Source organism: Heterodontus francisci, chromosome 1 (genome assembly GCF_036365525.1).
Source record: "Heterodontus francisci isolate sHetFra1 chromosome 1, sHetFra1.hap1, whole genome shotgun sequence".
Lineage (NCBI taxonomy): Eukaryota > Metazoa > Chordata > Chondrichthyes > Heterodontiformes > Heterodontidae > Heterodontus > Heterodontus francisci.
In genome coordinates, this window is record NC_090371.1 from 279,284,725 (window position 1) to 279,302,082 (window position 17,358).

Consider the following 17,358-nt stretch of genomic DNA (forward strand, 5'->3'; position numbering starts at 1 on the left):
TAACATTTTTACGCAACCAGTGGTAATGACCTGGAACACGCTGCCTACGACAGTCGTGTAAGCAGAGAAGGAAATTGTGCCTCAATCTAAGGAGTTAACTCTGCAATTTGCAAGTTCTAGTGAGTAGGAAGGCTTACAGAGGAAGCAGCTTGAGAAATGTTTGGTACACATCCTGTGATTCTCCACCATTAATTTTAATGGCATAAAACCAGGAGCTGCTTGTTTGTGATTTCCCTGAGAGTGTCACTCCCTGTTCAGGAGCATTGGGTTTCAGAATCATACTTGCACTCATACATGTCCTTCTTGTTGGCAGCATAATATCAAGTGTTCCCTTCTCGAATTCTTGTGAGGCTGGTTGCTTCCTTCTGCTTTAATTACATGTATTTGCACTTTTCCTATACAGTGGACCATTGTATAAGCTTTTTGCATACTTCTGTCCTTACACTGATCCATATATTACATAATACCGTGTCGGGACTGCAATATCACATCTCTGAACATGCTGGAAGCTATTCATAAAAAAGCAAAAAGCATTCATTCTTGGAGTGATGAACTGGAACTGTACGTTAAAGCCACCATGTGGACAGCATGAGGACACTGATTTCCTGCGCTGCTCAGAGAGGTACCAAGCAGAGGCCACCTTGCAGAAGGGAAATGCAATGGAGAATCTCCAGCAGAGTGCTCTCACATGCTTTCTGTTGGGAATGCATTGCTAATGGCTTGAAAGCAAAATTATGCCCCAGCCTCTGATTCAAGAAGGGTATGGAGCACTTGGAAGGAAGCATGAAAGGGCAGGAATTGAATTAAAAATGAAGAAGACACACCCTATCATAGCATGCTACATAATTGTCATATAAAGTGATTGTCTGCTGTGGCTCAGTATCACTCTTGTTTCTGAGTTAGAAAATTGTGGGTTCAAGTCTTGCTCTGTAGACTTTACTATACAATCCAGTCTAATGCTCCCAGTGGAATACAGAGGAAGTGCTGTGCTGTCCTTTGGATGCAATGTTAAACTGAGGCCCTCTCTGCCTTCTCAGGGGATGTAGAAGATCCCAGGCCACTATTCTGAAGAACAAGGGTGTTCTGCCCGGTGTCCCGGCCAATCTTTATCCCTCAACCAACTTCACTAAAACATATTATCTGGTCATTATTGTACTACTGTTTGTGGGATCTTGCTGTGTGCAAATTTGCCACTATGTTACAACAATGACCACACTTCAAAAGTACTTCATTGGCTTTAAAGCACTTTGGGACATCGTGAACGGTGCTGTATCAAGTCTTTCTTTCACAAAAAACTATGAAAAATAAAATTGCGATGGACCAAGATTTCCCCCAAGGAGAGGGTCAGTTCAATATTTGTGATGGATGGCGACAAAGTTACTGGGAGTGTCATCCTGCCACTTCCAAAGGCAGAGTCATAAACATTTATTTTAATGCTTCCTTACAGGAAGTCCAAGCTCTCTGAAATCAATTGTCTTGGCTCTGGAACATTATAGTGGGGATTTTGAAAGACCCACACCTGCAGTGGCTGGAATGAACAGTAGTGTACTGAGTAGAATTCCTGGGACTGTCCAGGAACACTTCCCCAAACTTCTGCTGAGATGATTTGTGGGGGATTGGCCCCACATTTCCAACCATGGACTACCCCAAATTCTGCCCTGCCTCTCCTCTATGGGCAAGACGTTTGACCTGCCCTCACCCATTCCAGGAATTTCTTCCCTTTTACCAGATAATGCTGTGCATTACTGAAGGGCTGTAAAATTCTGTAGCTGCCTCTCTGATCTGATTCTTTTCATGTCCAAACATTAAGGTAGATAAGTCCACAGGGCCTGATGGGATCTACCCCAGTATACTGAGGGAGGCAAGGGAGGAAATTGCTGGGGCCTTGACAGAAATCTTTGCATCCTCATTGGCTACAGGTGAGGTCCCAGAGGATTGGAGAATAGCCAATGTTGTTCCTTTGTTTAAGAAGGGTAGCAAGGATAATCCAGGAAATTACAGGCCGGTGATCCTTACGTCAGTGGTAGGGAAATTATTGGAGAAGATTCTTCGGGACAGGATTTGCTCCCATTTGGAAACAAATGGACTTATTAGCAAGAGGCAGCATGGTTTTGTGAAGGGGAGGTCGTGTCTCAATAACTGGATTGAGTTTTTTGAGGAAGTGACAAAGATGATTGATGAAGGAAGGGCAGTGGATGTTACCTACATGGACTTCAGTAAAGCCTTTGACAAGGTCCCTCATGGCAGACTGGTGCAAAAGGTGAAGTCACACAGGATCAGAGGTGAGCTGGCAAGATGGATACAGAACTGGCTCGGTCATAGAAGACATAGGGTAGCAGTGGAAGGGTGCTTTTCTGAATGGAGGGATGTGACTAGTGGTGTCCCGCAGGGATCAGTGCTGGGACCTTTGCTGTTTGGCGTATATATAAATGATTTGGAGGAAAATGTAGCTGGTCTGATTAGTAAGTTTGCGGACGACACAAAGGTTGGTGGAGTTGCGGATAGTGATGAGGATTGTCAGAGGATACAGCAGGATATAGATCAGTTGGAGACTTGGGTGGAGAAATGGCAGATGGAGTTTAATCCGGACAAATGTGAGGTAATGCATTTTGGAAGGTCTAATGCAGGTGGGAAGTATACAGAAAATGGCAGAACCCTTAGGAGTATTGACAGGCAGAGAGATCTGGGCATATAGGTCCACAGATCACTGAAAGTGGCAACGCAGGTGGATAAGGTAGTCAAGAAGGCATACGGCATGCTTGCCTTCATCGGTCAGGGCATAGAGTATAAAAATTGGCAAGTCATGCTGCAGCTGTACAGAACTTTAGTTAGGCCACACTTGGAATATTGCGTAGAATTCTGGTCGCCACACTACCAGAAGGATGTGGAGGCTTTGGAGAGGGTACAGAGGAGGTTTACCAGGATATTGCCTGGTCTGGAGGGTATTGGCTATGAGGAGAGGTTGGATAAACTCGGATTGTTTTCACTGGACTGACGGAGGTGGAGGGGCGACCTGATAGAGGTTTACAAAGTTATGAGTGGCATGGACAGAGTGGATAGTCAGAAGCTTTTTCCCCGGTGGAAGAGTCAGTTACTAGGAGACATAGGTTTAAGGTGCGAGGGGCAAAGTTTAGAGGGGATGTGCTAGGCAAGTTCTTTACACAGAGGGTGGTGAGTGCCTGGAACTTGCTGCCATGGGAGGTGGTGGAAGCAGGTACGATAGCGACGTTTAAGAGGCATCTTGACAAACACATGAATAGGATGGGAATGGAGGGATACGGACCCCGAAAGGTTTTAGTTTAGACAGGCATCATGATCGGCGCAGGCTTGGAGGGCCGAATGGCCTTTTCCTGTGCTGTACTGTTCTTTGTTCTTTGTTCAAAGTCATTAAAGGTAGTTCGGTGTGTGCAGGAATTTAACATAAACTTATAAGCATTATAAATCCTATGTATCATAATCTGTTTCAACAAAATTCATAATGGCAAATTGATTACATAGCATTTACAGCCCAGCTGGTCCAAGCCTGTGTCCCTTAAACGCATCCGTGCTAGTCACCTCAAAAACGTATTGTGGTAGCATGTTCCACATTCTCATCACACTCTGGATAAGAGGTTTCTCCTGAATTCCCTGTTGAGTTTATTAGTGACTATCTTATATTTATATTCCCTACTTCTGGTCCCCCCCATGAATGGAAACATCTTCTCAATGTCTATCCTATCAAACTCTTTCCTAATCCTAAAGACCTCTGTCAGGTCACTCTTCAGTCTTCGCTTTTCTAGAGAAAACAATTATCACAAGAGAGTCTTGAAACTTATTTTCCATTAGCCTTTTCACTGCGTGCTTAAAGTAACAAAACGCCATAAAATACCACTATTGACACATATATTTGTTTATCTAAATATGTGATTTGTTCTGTCACAAAACAAGGACTTCAAGGAATCTGATTCACCTCGTTAACAGCTGCATCTTTGGCATATACACTCTGACTCACATATCAGCTTTCTGCCCAAATGCAACCTTGTCCATACTAATGCTTTCTTTGAATGGTGCACTCTAAGTATGATGAAAACAATCAATGTCACAAAATGTTCTCAGGTAAAAAAAAAGTTCCTGGAATAAAATGTACCTTGACACTTCCAAAACTAAGCACATAACATGTATGGGCAGGAAAATATTTGGCATTCCTTCCTATATTCCTCAGACACTGCTTGAATATATACTATTCAACTTGATAAAATATTGAAACCCCACTTGCTTCATATAGAATGTTACAGCACAGAAGGAGGCCGTTCAGCCCATCTTACCTGTGTTGGCTCTTTGAAAGAGCTATGCGATTAGTCCCACTTCCCAAATATTTTTTCAGGAGTTCAAGAGAAACCTCATACCCAGAGAATGGTTGGAACGTGGAACTCGCCACCACTAGGAGAGGTTGAGGTGAATAACGTATGTTGTGATATTGCTTTAACTGTCTGAGTATTAGTTAAAATACAGTTGAATATGTAAATAGTTATTTACTAAACTATTTATCATCGCTGGAAATGATGTAAGCTAACATGTGATATAGCAGTTGGAGTAGTGTTAGTTAACAGTCAGCACGTGTATCTTAGAGCTCACCTGCAAGGCTGTTATTTTGTAATAAAGAACACTTCATTCAACTTACCATTCAGCCTCAGATTGTTTGGTACATCGATGCATTTAAGGGGAAATTCAATAAGCACATATGAGGGAGAAGGGAATAGAAGGATATGTGGGTGATATAATAGGAAGTAAGGCGGCAGGAGGCACATGTGGAGCATAAACACTAGTACAGACCTGCCGAACTAGTTGGACTGTTCCTTTCCCCATGGCCCTGCAAGTTTTTCCTTTTCAAGTATTTGAAAGGTCTTGTTGAATCAGTATCGACAACCCTTTCAAGCAGCAAAGTCCTGACTTTAGATGTGGTTTAGTTGTTGGCACTCATGCATGAGTCAGTAGGTTGTGAGGTTAAGTCCCACTCCGAGGATTGGAGCACAAAAATCAAAAATCTGACGGTCCACATTAAACTGAGTCTCCAGCTGCCCTTTCAAGTGGACATAAAAGATCCCATGGCAATATTTTGGAGAAGAGCGGGGGAATTCTCCCCAGTGTCCTTGCCAATATTTTTCAAACAATCAACATGAGACAAAACTGATTATCTGATTATTATCACATTATTGTTTGTGGAAGCTTGCTGTAAACAAATTGGCTGCTATATTTCCTATATTACGATAGTAATCCATTGGCTGTAAAGTGCTTTGGGATGTTCTGTGGTCATGAAAGGCGCTATAGAAATGCAAGTCTTTTCTTTCTTTGTAGCAACTGGCTGCATAAAAAAAAAATCTCATCTCACCTCTGGTTCTTTTGATAATTACTTTAAATCTCCTTGGAGATATAATTGAAGTATAATCCCAGAAGATGGGTTTGCAAAAGTTCCAGTAATTACTCACGATTGTAACAGAATTTCTCGAACCAGGTTGTAAAGAAGACATACTGATAACATTCATTTGGCCAAGAGATTATTAGCTGCCTTCATTAACCATTCACAGATATTAATGTCAGTTTGGATCAGTAGTAGCACTTCCTCCTTAGAGGTAGAAAGGATGGGTTCAAACCCCAGAGACTGGAGCCCATAATATAGACTGACCCTGACACACTGCATTGTTGGAGGTGCTATCTTTCAGATCAAGGGGCCAAGTGAAAGAGTATGGTTTTTCCCTGTGTCCTAGGCAAAGGTTAAATCTCAACCAACAACAAAAACAAACTGGGTAATCATGTATCATTGCTCTTTGAATATTGCCTGCCTAACAACAGTGATTATATTTCATTAGTAATCATTGGCTTTGAAGTACTTTGCGACAGCATAAGGACATAGAAGGCACTATGTAGATGCAAACTCTTTTTTTAATGAAAGTTAAATAAAATCAATTTCTCAGAAGTTCAGCATTGACACATTGGGCTGGAATTTACCAGCTCCCCCAACATCGGGGGTCATGGCAGGGGCCCAGAAAATACCTCCAGGAGAGGCCTGCCACAGGCCTCGACGCCGGGAATGCCCCGCCCCATATTACCAGTGGTGGCGAGTCCTCACGGCGCACCACCCCCCCCCCCCCCGCCCCAGCCGCTCGGTGATGGGAGACTAATAATATATTTAAATTTATTTAAATAAAGGAATAAATACTTTCCACGTCGCAACGGCCACCCTGCTGCAATATTCCGGCTGGTTGCCGGAACTCTTGCGCCTTCGATCTCTGTTCGGAGATCCGAGGTGGAACATTGGTTGGGAGGGGGGAGCAGCTAATTTATCAGGGTGGGGGGAAATGGAGAAAATTAAATTGATTGGTGGAAGGGGTGGTGGGAAGGGTTTGAAGGTTAAAGGTTTTAAACTCTTGGGGGATGAAAGGTCAGGATGGCGAGATTAGTTTTTTTGGGGGGAGAGGGCAAATAATAAATTGATTAGTCATGGGGGGGGGAAGTGAAAGAGGGGATTGAAACTTTGAATGAATGTTTAATTTTCTCTCCCCGATAATTTAAAAAATTTAAATGATTCAGGAGGTCCTGAAGCCATATAAAAATGGCACTGGCGCCTGCGTGGTGGCGCCAGATGCCGTTGCCGGGGACGGAACATCCGCCCCCTCTACATCATCGGGGGCGGGGTGACCGTCCTGGCCATGTAAATGAGCCAACCATCGCAGCGGCTCCACGGAGCACTCGTCGCATGTGTGTCATGCCATTTTTGAAGCTGAAAAAATTCAGTCCGCTCTCTTTGCACATCATTTATTATCATTTTGTTTAAACAAATATCCAGTGTAGCAGGCCTACGACCCAATGGCCACCTACACCATTGTAATGAAACTCATCGGAAGCTTCAGGAACATCACCTCATCATTCAATTAGGCATTTAACAGCCTTCACGACTTAACATTAAATTCAACAATTGCAGATCATAACCACCACACCCATTTTCTCAGACAGCAGTTGTTGGTAACAATTCTGCAGTTGCCAGTTGCACCTCCTCTAGACCCATCATTTGTTTCTTTACTTGTCCCACTACCACCCACTTTTGCCTTGCACCATCATCCCTTTAGTCATTTAATCTCTCCTGCCTTTTGCCCCAACACAGACCTTCCCTTTAGTTCTTTCCTGTCCTCCCCCTTTCCCTGCCTTTGTACTTGTTTAAAACCTGTTACATCTCTAACTTTTTGCAGTTCTGATGAAAGTTCATCAGCCTGAAACGTTAACGCTGTTTCTTTCTCCACAGACGCTGCCTGACATGCTGAGTATTTCCAGCATTTTCTGTTCTTATTTCAGATTTCCAGGATCCGCAGTATTTAGCTTTTGTGAGAGTTGTGTGAGAATTGTTTGATGAGAATGTCCCTCTCACTTTCCCTCCATCCCTGTGCATTATAAACACACTGAGAGACTGTGCTATCCTTATGATGTACTGGAGCTTTTTAACATACTGAGAAAATCTGTTGATGCACCGTCGCACAAAGTATGTTCATGAGAGCTGTTTGAAGTCATTTCCGTTGGAGGAAAGTGTTGTTTACAAATTCTTTATGAACAGGATGCCAAACTGCGTCACATACGATCCCTTCTGGACAAAGCAGAAAAGTCCAATTTGAATAATTGCACAAGTGTGCTGAATACATTCAAATGCGTACATGTGTAAGAACCCTTTGTTTATGGAATGATAGAGGTGAATGTTGGTTTTGAACTTTCCCCTATTTAATAATCAAATGGAAAGCTCAAAACTGTCAGTAAAGTTTTGGGTTTCGAGGACAGTTTGAGAGCAGTATGTAAAATGCACAAACACCTCGTCGTTTTGAGGTCAGTGCGCTTTCAAAGCATTTTGATTATTAAGTCTCTCGATCATGTTCTGTAGAAAGCATGAGGTATTGTTGATACAATATAAATTGTAGATTCAGTTTTTATGAGAGATGTGGCTGATACTATTATATTGGCTGAAAAATATTAGGTATACAAACTGGTGTAATTAATCATGGAATCAACAGATTACTGAGCAGAATAGGGGTACAGGCATTTAACCAGTTGTATGGTGATTTCACATAATAGAGCATTCAAATGTTACATTCAGTAGCTAATAAAATACTTGATTGCAGAACACCCTCTTCACGCTATCCTTTAAATCAAGATGTGCAAATAGCATTAAATACTGCATCAATTTAGAGGTCTGGATTAGCACACAGACCTTTCACCTTTTGGGCCTCGATGGAAAGGATTAAAATCTTTTCTTCTGTACAGGCGAAGTGAACTTGAGCAGTTTCGACCAAGATCCTTAAGGGGGAAGGACATAACAGGAGCAAAGAGCAAAGGAACAGACAGTTTCAACACATGGCTGTCTGTTTGTCAAAGGATTGGTGTAAAATCCATCTTTTGTATTTACTGTCTTTTTACTGCTTACTGTTGTAGTGTAATCATTAGAATGATTGATGCCACTGTTGTATATCATTGATAGTATTTAAGATGCTAGGTCAAGCTTTGTCTGTAGAATTCTTGGAGTCTGTGTAGGTCTAAATAATAACTCATTTATTGTATTTACACAACTATATACACTCTCCATAAGCACGTCCTGCTAGCACCTCTCATGATGCTTCTTGCTTCTTCCAAGCCTATTACCCATGTGACTATTACATTATCACCACCACTACAGTGGGAGGGGTTACTTTCACTGTCTCAAACATTAACCCTTTCAATCCCTTATACAACATCTTCCCCCACGTCGTTGTCCAAATACATTTTAGATATATACATTCATACATTTTGACTTTACATACTACCCCATCTCCTCGCAAGTCTCTGACATCACAAATTCAATCTGTCAGGAGGCTTCACGATGCTCCCTGATCATGTTCTTGTTGGACTCGCAGGATCAGCAGTCTTTGTCGGCTTTCTCAGAAGTTTTGGTTGACGACTTGGATGGCTTTGACTAAGGTTTGTAGTATCTTGTTATCTCTGGGTTTCATGAACACTATCTGGTTCATCCAAATATCTAACTGATTGTTGTTTCTGAGGATTAGGGATAAGGTTTCTCCTATTTTGTTTTATAGTACCTTCTAAGGTATGTACTAAATAAGATCTCTGATAATTTTCATCTTTCTGGATGACTACACCGTCTCTTCCTAGGTCTCGCATCCATACCTTTTCCCTTTCCTTTAACTTCAGTAGGCTTCTGGTATGAAGTCTCTTATTGTAATTGTGAGCTTTTTGTTTCCTATAAGATTTCACTCTGTCTTGAACTCTCTGATAATCCTGGACATTTATTTATTTATTTAGAGATACAGCACTGAAACAGGCCCTTCGGCCCACTGAGTCTGTGCCGACCAACAACCACCCATTTATACTAATCCTATGTTGATCCCATATTCATACCACATCCCCACCTTCCCTCAATTCTCCTACCACCTACCTACACTAGGGGCAATTTACCTATCAACCTGCAAGTCTTTGGCTGTGGGAGGAAACCAGAGCACCCGGCGGAAACCCACGCAGACACAGGGAGAACTTGCAAACTCCACACAGGCAGTACCCAGAACTGAACCCGGGTCGCTGGAGCTGTGAGCCTGCGGTGCTAACCACTGCGCCACTCTAGCACTGAAAATAGTCCCTTGGGTAGAATAGGAAGTTGAGTTTTGAGCTTCCACCCCATCAACAGCTCTGAAGATGACAGTCCACATAACAATGGAGTAGATTGATAATTCAATAGTGCAGTTGGAAGATTTTCATTCTTCTTCAATAACGACTTAATAGTTCTGACTCCTCTTTCGGCTTCTCCATTAGATTGAGGATAGCTTGGGGAACTTGTGAGCTGTTCGAATCCCCACTTTCTCGCAAATTGTGTGAAATATCCCTTTGCAAACTGTGGTCCGTTGTCTGACACGACCTCATCAGGAATACCGTGCGTTGCAAAGGTCTCCTGTTAAACTCGAATGATAGATTCTGTAGTTTTGAGTACCACCTTTTCATTTCAATCCATCTCAAAAAATAATCAATCACTAACATGTAGGAATTTTCCATTATACCTAAATAAACCCATACCTAGACATTCCCATGATCTGTTTGGAAATTGTGTCAATATAAGAAGCTCTCTCTGGTCTGGTCCGTGGATGACTGAGTCCATGCTCTGCATTTCATGATACTCATGTGGACCTGTTGTATTCTTTCCACGGTATCTGACCTAAGTGAGATCGAAATGACCAGTCTGACATTATACACCAGTAAATCATCCACATCAGTGAAGTGTTTCCTGAATTCAAATAAGGCTTTTATTATCCTACCACTGGCTGTGGCCAACTCTGTGTGCAATATTGGCGTTTACAAATGCATTCCTCATCCCGCTTTTGAGCGTGACGAATTTTCTTGGAGCTTTTGTGAACTTGCTGGCCATTGTGACACTGTGCACTGTGAATACAACTCTATCTTGTCCACAAAGTTAACATCCTGTTCTCCAGGATGCTCTTGATAATGCATCAGCAGAGGTTTGCATTTTTCCTTGCATATATACCGTCTCGGTATATATATACCGCTGGCGGGCAGCCATAAAGACAGGGCTAAAATGTGGCGAGTCGAAGAGACTTAGTAGTTGGCAGGAAAAAAGACAGAGGCGCAAGGGGAGAGCCAACTGTGCAACAGCCCCGACAAACAAATTTCTCTGCAGCACCTGTGGAAGAGCCTGTCACTCTAGAATTGGCCTTTATAGCCACTCCAGGCGCTGCTCCACAAATCACTGACCACCTCCAGGCGCGTATCCATTGTCTCTCGAGATAAGGAGGCCCAAAAGAATACCGTCTCGTATGTATATCTCACCAACCTCAATCGGAGCCTCTGAATTTGTGGATGCATCCTCACAATTTCCTTCTCATCCAATAAGGAAATTGAGGATTTGTGGTCGGTCTCAATGACAACTTTTAAGCCAATCTTTCAATCTGAGAACTTCTCACAAGCACACGTCATTGTGAGTGCTTCTTTCTCAATGACAGCATATCTTGTCTCAGTTTTGGACAATGTTGTAATGCATAATAGATCAGTCTTCGACATCCATCTGGCTGTTCTTGAAAAAGGACTGCCCCTAACCCTGTAGATGAGGCATCTGCTGCAATTATGATTGGTAGTGAAGGGTTATGCACTTAGACATCTGGCGATATGAACATTGCTTTGATCCTTCAGAATGCGTGCTCTCGATGTGTATTTCAAAACCACACTTGATCTTTCTTCAAGAGTTGTCTTAATGGATTGGTAATTTGCGCCAAATTGGGTAAACATTTTGCCAACTGATTCACCATTCCAAGGAATCGTTGGAGATGTTGGACAGAAGCAGGAATTGGGAATTTCCTAATGGCTCTCGTCTTTTGCGGGTTTGCCATTACACCCTTGCTACTTACAATATGTCCTAAGAAACAACTAGACATTTCTGAGAATTCACACACTTTTCATTAAGTGTCACCCCTTCTTAAAGACAATTTAAAACCACTCGTACTTTCTGGTCATTTTCTTCAATGGATTCCCCATGGACTAGGATGTCATCTAGATGGCATATTCATCCTTTGAGGCCTTGTAGAATATTCAACATAGTTCTTTGGAAAATTTCAGGTGCAGATGTTATACCGAATGGTAAACGATTAAAACAAAATCTTCTAAATGGAGTGATAAATGTTGTCAGTAATCTTAACTTTTCATCCAAATGAACCTGCCAAAAGCCACTATTCACATCGAGTTTAGTGAACATAATGCTTTTGGATAACCTTAATAAGTTTTTGTTTACCGAAGACATCTGATAAATTTCTCTTGCCATAACTTTGTTAAGCTGCATTAAGTCCACACAGATACGAAGAGTACTATTTGGTTTTGAAACTGGAACCATAGCCAAACACCACTCTGTTGGACATTGTGACACTGTGTACTGTGAAGACAACTCTATCTTGTCCACAAAGTTAACATCCTGTTCACCAGGATGCTCTTGATAATGCATCAGAACTGATGAAAGGTTATTGACCTGAAATGTTAACTCTGTTTCTCTGTCCACAGATGCTGCCAGACTTGCTGAGTATTTCCAGCATTTTTTGTTTTTATTTCAGATTTCCAGCATATGCAGTATTTTGCTTTTATTTTGATGTTGAACTTGGTTCATCAACGGCTGTGGTATCTTCCTAGGCGTAAAGATACATATCAGTCTGGCATCTTCTCTTAACGTTATGCTATATTCGGATCCGAAAATAGTTTTGGAAAGTCTGCTTGAAAGCAACTGTTGGACTCTAGCTGTTGGATTTCATCCATTGTTTCAATTAGACATAGGTCTAAGCATGCTTTTCTGCTTAACAAAGAAAATTCCTGGATTTTCAGAACATACAGGGTTTCCATTATCTGCCTTCCCCTGTATTGAAGTGTTGCTTGTAGCTTTCCCTTGACCTTCAGTTCAATCCCTCCTGGACCATGTAACTGAGTGTCTGCTGGTTGCAAGCAATGCATCGACAATCATGGCTCTTGGTCTGACAACACTGTGACACTTGCACGTGTGTCCAATTAGAAAGTAGTAATATGTCCATTGATGTAAATGTCTGCTGTCTAGAATACCTGATGGAGATCATTAATCTACCCTAGGAAGTCTCCTGGTTTATCTTCCAATGGAAGTTCTTCCACTTCATTCACAGGTCTATGTGTGAAGACTTTTTGTTTGGCATATTTGTAAGAAGAGGTCTTGCCCTGGCACATCTTTCTGAAATGGCCCGTCTTTTTGCAATTAAAGCATTCTGCTTTACTAGCAGGATACTGTTCACACCTGTGGGTCTTTCTAGCTCTGCAGCACTGGCAGGGTTTCACAGCATCTTGCACCTTCCCCCCTAACTATACCTTCTTATCTGTAGATTGCTTTTCCACCCTGGCTTCAGAAACTGTGCCGTCATCGGATTGTTTCTGATGCAAGGCTTCTCTTCAGCCGTCATGGTGGCTCTATTTTGTCTTCTGACCTCTTGCCTGTCGCACCATCTGAATCACTTTCTCGAGGGTGAAGTCATCATTTGACTGTAAGAGATCTGACAAAGACTGGTCAGCTATTCCCACTACTATTTGGTCCCTTATCAATTCAGACTTCAGTTTTCCATAATCTCAACCCTCAGCCAATCTGTACAAATCATCAATGAGTGTCCACTGATTTGCCCAGCTTCTGATTCTTTTATTAAACTTTGCTCTTTCCAGGATCTTATTGCTTCTTAAATTAAAGTATTTACTGAAGGCTTGTAAAACATCATCAAACTTGTCTGAAGCTGCATTGATGCCTTGTCTTACAATCACATCATCAGCAGTTGCACCCATGAAGTATAGTAGATTTACTATAGTATATTTACTTGCTCCATTTCAGATTTGGTGTGCAGCTGAGAAGCTATTCTAAATCTTAGAAAACTTTTTCTCCACATCGGCCAATTCTGTATTTGATTGGGCCCTTCCAAATTCTGAAAGCTTTCAGGCATCATTTATTTTGAATCCATCCTTTGTTAAACTCTTTAGGGTGTTCCCTTACTATTTAGAAATTTCCGTTGCTTTAATGGACGTGTTCCCACTGTTTTCAGCAGTTCCCGTGCGTTTCCGAGGTTTCCCATGCTTCAGCTTCACAGTGTGCTTGAGTAATGGCCACCAACTCCAGACCCACTCTTTATGAGGGATCAGCTTTTCTCCCCGATTCGCCTGCCCAGTGAGCTGTTAGACAATGTTTCTACCCTTTTCAACAGGTTTCTCACCCGATCCCCGACTGTCACTTGATTTTGTGACTTGCAGCATGTGATCATTGGACCTGGATTCTTCTCGCAGACCACCATGCTTCTGTGATGCAACCTAAATGCCTGTGCGACTGACTCACTGACTGTCCGTGTCTTCCTTCAGCTACGGAGCAGCTCTGGAGCTCTTTGCAGTCTTCTGATGAGATCTGCAATCTTCTTGGTTCTATTGTACCAGGTTAAATCTTTCAATATTCTTTGGGCATGTTCACCTTTGCCACCATATTGGATATTGTTGATAGCATTTAAGATGCTAGGTCGAGCTTTGTCCACAGAAATCTCAGAGTCTGTATGTCTAAATAATAACTCGTTTATTGGATTTACACAACTATATACACTCTCCATAAGCATGTCTTGCTAGCTCCTCTCATGATGCTTCTCGCTTCTTCCAAGCCTATTACCCATGTGACTATTACATTATCATCACCACTACAGTGGGAGGGGTTACTCTCACTGTCTCATACATTAAACATTTAAGACCCTTATACTACAGCCAGCTTGTTGAGTAGACTAGGTTTATATTCCCTGGAGTTTAGAATGGTGAGAGGTGATCTAATTGAAAATTATAACATTTTTAAGGGGCTTGACTGGGTAGATCCTGAGAAAATGTTTCCCCTGGCAGGGGAATCTAGAACATGGGTCTTAGTCTCAGAATAGGGAGTCATCCATTCAGGATTGAGATGAGGAGAAATTTCTTCACTAAAAGGGTTGTGAATCTTTGGAATTCTCTACCCCAGCAAAGTGTGGATCTCAGTCATTGAATATATTCAAGACAGAGGTTGATATATTTTTGGGTACTAAAGAAATTAAGGGATATAGGGATGCGGGAAGGTAGTGTTGAGGTCAAAGATCAGCCATGATCTTGTTGAATAGTGGATTGTTGAAGGACCAAATGAGCTACACCATCTCTTTTTTTTGATCTTATGTTATCGGACGGACCTACATGCAGAGGACTAAAAGATATTGGTTGAGATGCAAGGCTGGGGAAGGTTGCAGAAATACATTGGAGCGAGGACATGGAATAAATTGTAAATTAGAACGAGGATTTTGAATCTGATGTATTGCGAGGAGAGGGAACCAGCGAAGATCAGCAAAGATAGGGGTGAACCATAGAACAATAGAAAAATTACGACACAGAAGGAGGCCATTCAGCCCATCATGTCTGCACCGACCGAAAGATCTAGCCACCCAATCTAATCCCACCTTCCAGCATCTGGTCCGTAGCCTGGCAGTCTACAGCATTTCAGGTGCATGTCCAGGTACCTTTTAAATGAATTGAGGGTTTCTGCCTCCACCACCGTTCCTGGCAGTGAATTCCAGACACCCACCTCCCTCTGGGTGAAAAAGTTTTTCCTCATGTCCCCTCCAATTCTTCTACCAATCACCTTAAATCTGTGCCCCCTTGGTAATTGACCTCTCTGCCAGGGGAAATAGGTCCTTCCTGTCAACTCTATCAGGGCCCCTCATAATTTTGTACTCCTCAGTTAAGTCACCCCTCAGCCTCCTCTGTTCTAAGGAAAACAACCCCAGCTGATCCAATCTTTCCTCATAGCTGTTACTTTCAAGCCCTGGTAACATTCTTCTAAATCTCCTCTGTACACTCTCCAGAGCAATTATGTCCTTCCTGTAATGTGGTGACCAGAACTGTACACAATACTCCAGCTGTGGCCTAACCAGCATTTTATACAATTCCAGCATTACATCCCTGCTTTTGTATTCTATACCTCGGCCAATAAAGGAAAGCATTCCGTATGCCTTCTTCACCACTATCTACCTGTCCTACCACCTTCAGGGACCTGTGGACATGCACTCCAAGGTCTCTCACTTCTTCTCCCTCTCTCAATATCCTCCTGTTTATTGTGTATTCCCTCACTTTGTTTGCCCTCCCCAAATGCATTACCTCACACTTCTCTGGATTGAATTCCATTTGCCACTGAGCCCTGTGGAACACCACTGGAAACCGTTTTCCATTCGCAAAAACAAGGGCCAATAAGATGTGGGAGGTGGAGTTTTAAACAAGTTTGAGATTTTTGTAGGGTGAGGTTTGGAAGGTTGGAGAAGAGGGTGCTGGTAAAGTGAAGCTTTCAAGTAACAAAACCCTGGATAAGGATCTCAATGGCACAGAACTAGCAGAAACGTTGAACTGCTATCTTTCAGCAGTGCTGAAAGCAGTAAGACTGTTTACATGAAAACTGATATGCATTGGTTTGCAATCACACAGCAACAAAAAGCTGAGGACTCCACCGAATTTCTTCATAATGAACCTGGCTATTAGCGATCTCCTGATGTCTGCCTCACAATCACCAGTTTTCTTCATTAGCAGTCTGAACAAGCGATGGTTATTTGGTGATATTGGTGAGTGCTTGCTAACTTTTCACTATCAGATGCATTACCATGTCATGAACAGTATTGGCCCAGCGTAGATGTATCTGACACTGGCATCTCTGCTTAGTTTAATTAGGAAGAAAAATTCAGTAAATGGCAGAATGGTCCTTATAGCTTCTGGATAATTATGGGAAGGAAGAACTTGCATTTATAAAACACCTTTCATGTCCTCAGGAGGTCCCAAGGCATTTTACAGCCAATGAAGTAATTTTGAAATGTAGTGACCTAGTTTAATGTAGGAAACGTGACAGTCAATTTGTGCACAGCAAGGTCCCACAAACAGCAATGTAATAATGACCAGATAATCTGTTTGTGATGTTGGTTGAGTCATAAGTATTGGCCAGGATGCAAGGGATAACTCCGCTGTCCTTCTTCAAAACAATTCCATGGGATTTATACATCAACCTGAAAGGACAGACAGTGCCCTTGGTTAACATCTCATCTGAAAGACAGTACCTCCAACAGTGCAGCACTCCCTCAGTATTACACTAGGGGGGGGACAATTTATGCTGGCGCCTGGGGTCCCAACGTCAGGGATCATTGTGTCCCCTCTTCTACAGAAGCCTCGACAAATTTAGTGCCAATCAGCTACTTAACTGGACAGCAGCGGGCCTTCCATAAGATTTAGGACCCTGTTGCTGGAAGTCCCGGCCTTGCAGAGCTGCTGGCCAATTAGAGCCAGACGTGGTGCCTGCTGCTGTAGCTGCAGCGATCAGGCACTGATGAGTTGCAGTGGAACCAGGCTCAAGATAGGTCAGAGTGGGAGGGATTTCACGGGGTGGTGGTTGCAGGGGAGGCGGGAGGGGATTCAGCAGCAAAGGCAGGGGGGTGGCCCTCGGCGGGCTCCCCCACCCCCCTTCCCAATGCTGGGCCCCTTGTTCAGGCACTAAGTGCCTTTGAACGAGGTATTCCCCACCACCCCTCCCCCCCCTCCCCACCCGGAGCAAGGAAGCAGCCCGCAAGGTTTTACGTGTTGTGCTTCCTGTGCAGAGGCAGGGCCGCCCGCCACACGGGTAGGGCTGGATTTTGTCTTCCCGCTGCCGCACGGAACATGGTGGCCACGCCCATGGGACCTGGCCCACTGCATGGACGCTATTATGCGGCGGGCAGCCATTTTACATATTCATGGTGGCCGCCGCACCCAATCACGGGGCGGGGCGGCATTGGCGAT

General features: G+C 43.0%; 1 protein-coding gene across 1 annotated transcript in view; it reads left to right on the forward strand.

Moving 5' to 3' along the window:
* LOC137372900 (melanopsin-like) overlaps positions 1–17,358 on the forward strand; it is a 55,138-nt gene that overhangs the window by 21,707 nt on the left and 16,073 nt on the right. Inside the window, exons 2-3 of the mRNA XM_068037365.1 lie at positions 7,583–7,683; positions 16,024–16,157. Coding sequence (XP_067893466.1) covers positions 7,583–7,683; positions 16,024–16,157 — 235 coding nt within the window. The remainder of the gene's footprint in view (positions 1–7,582; positions 7,684–16,023; positions 16,158–17,358) is intronic.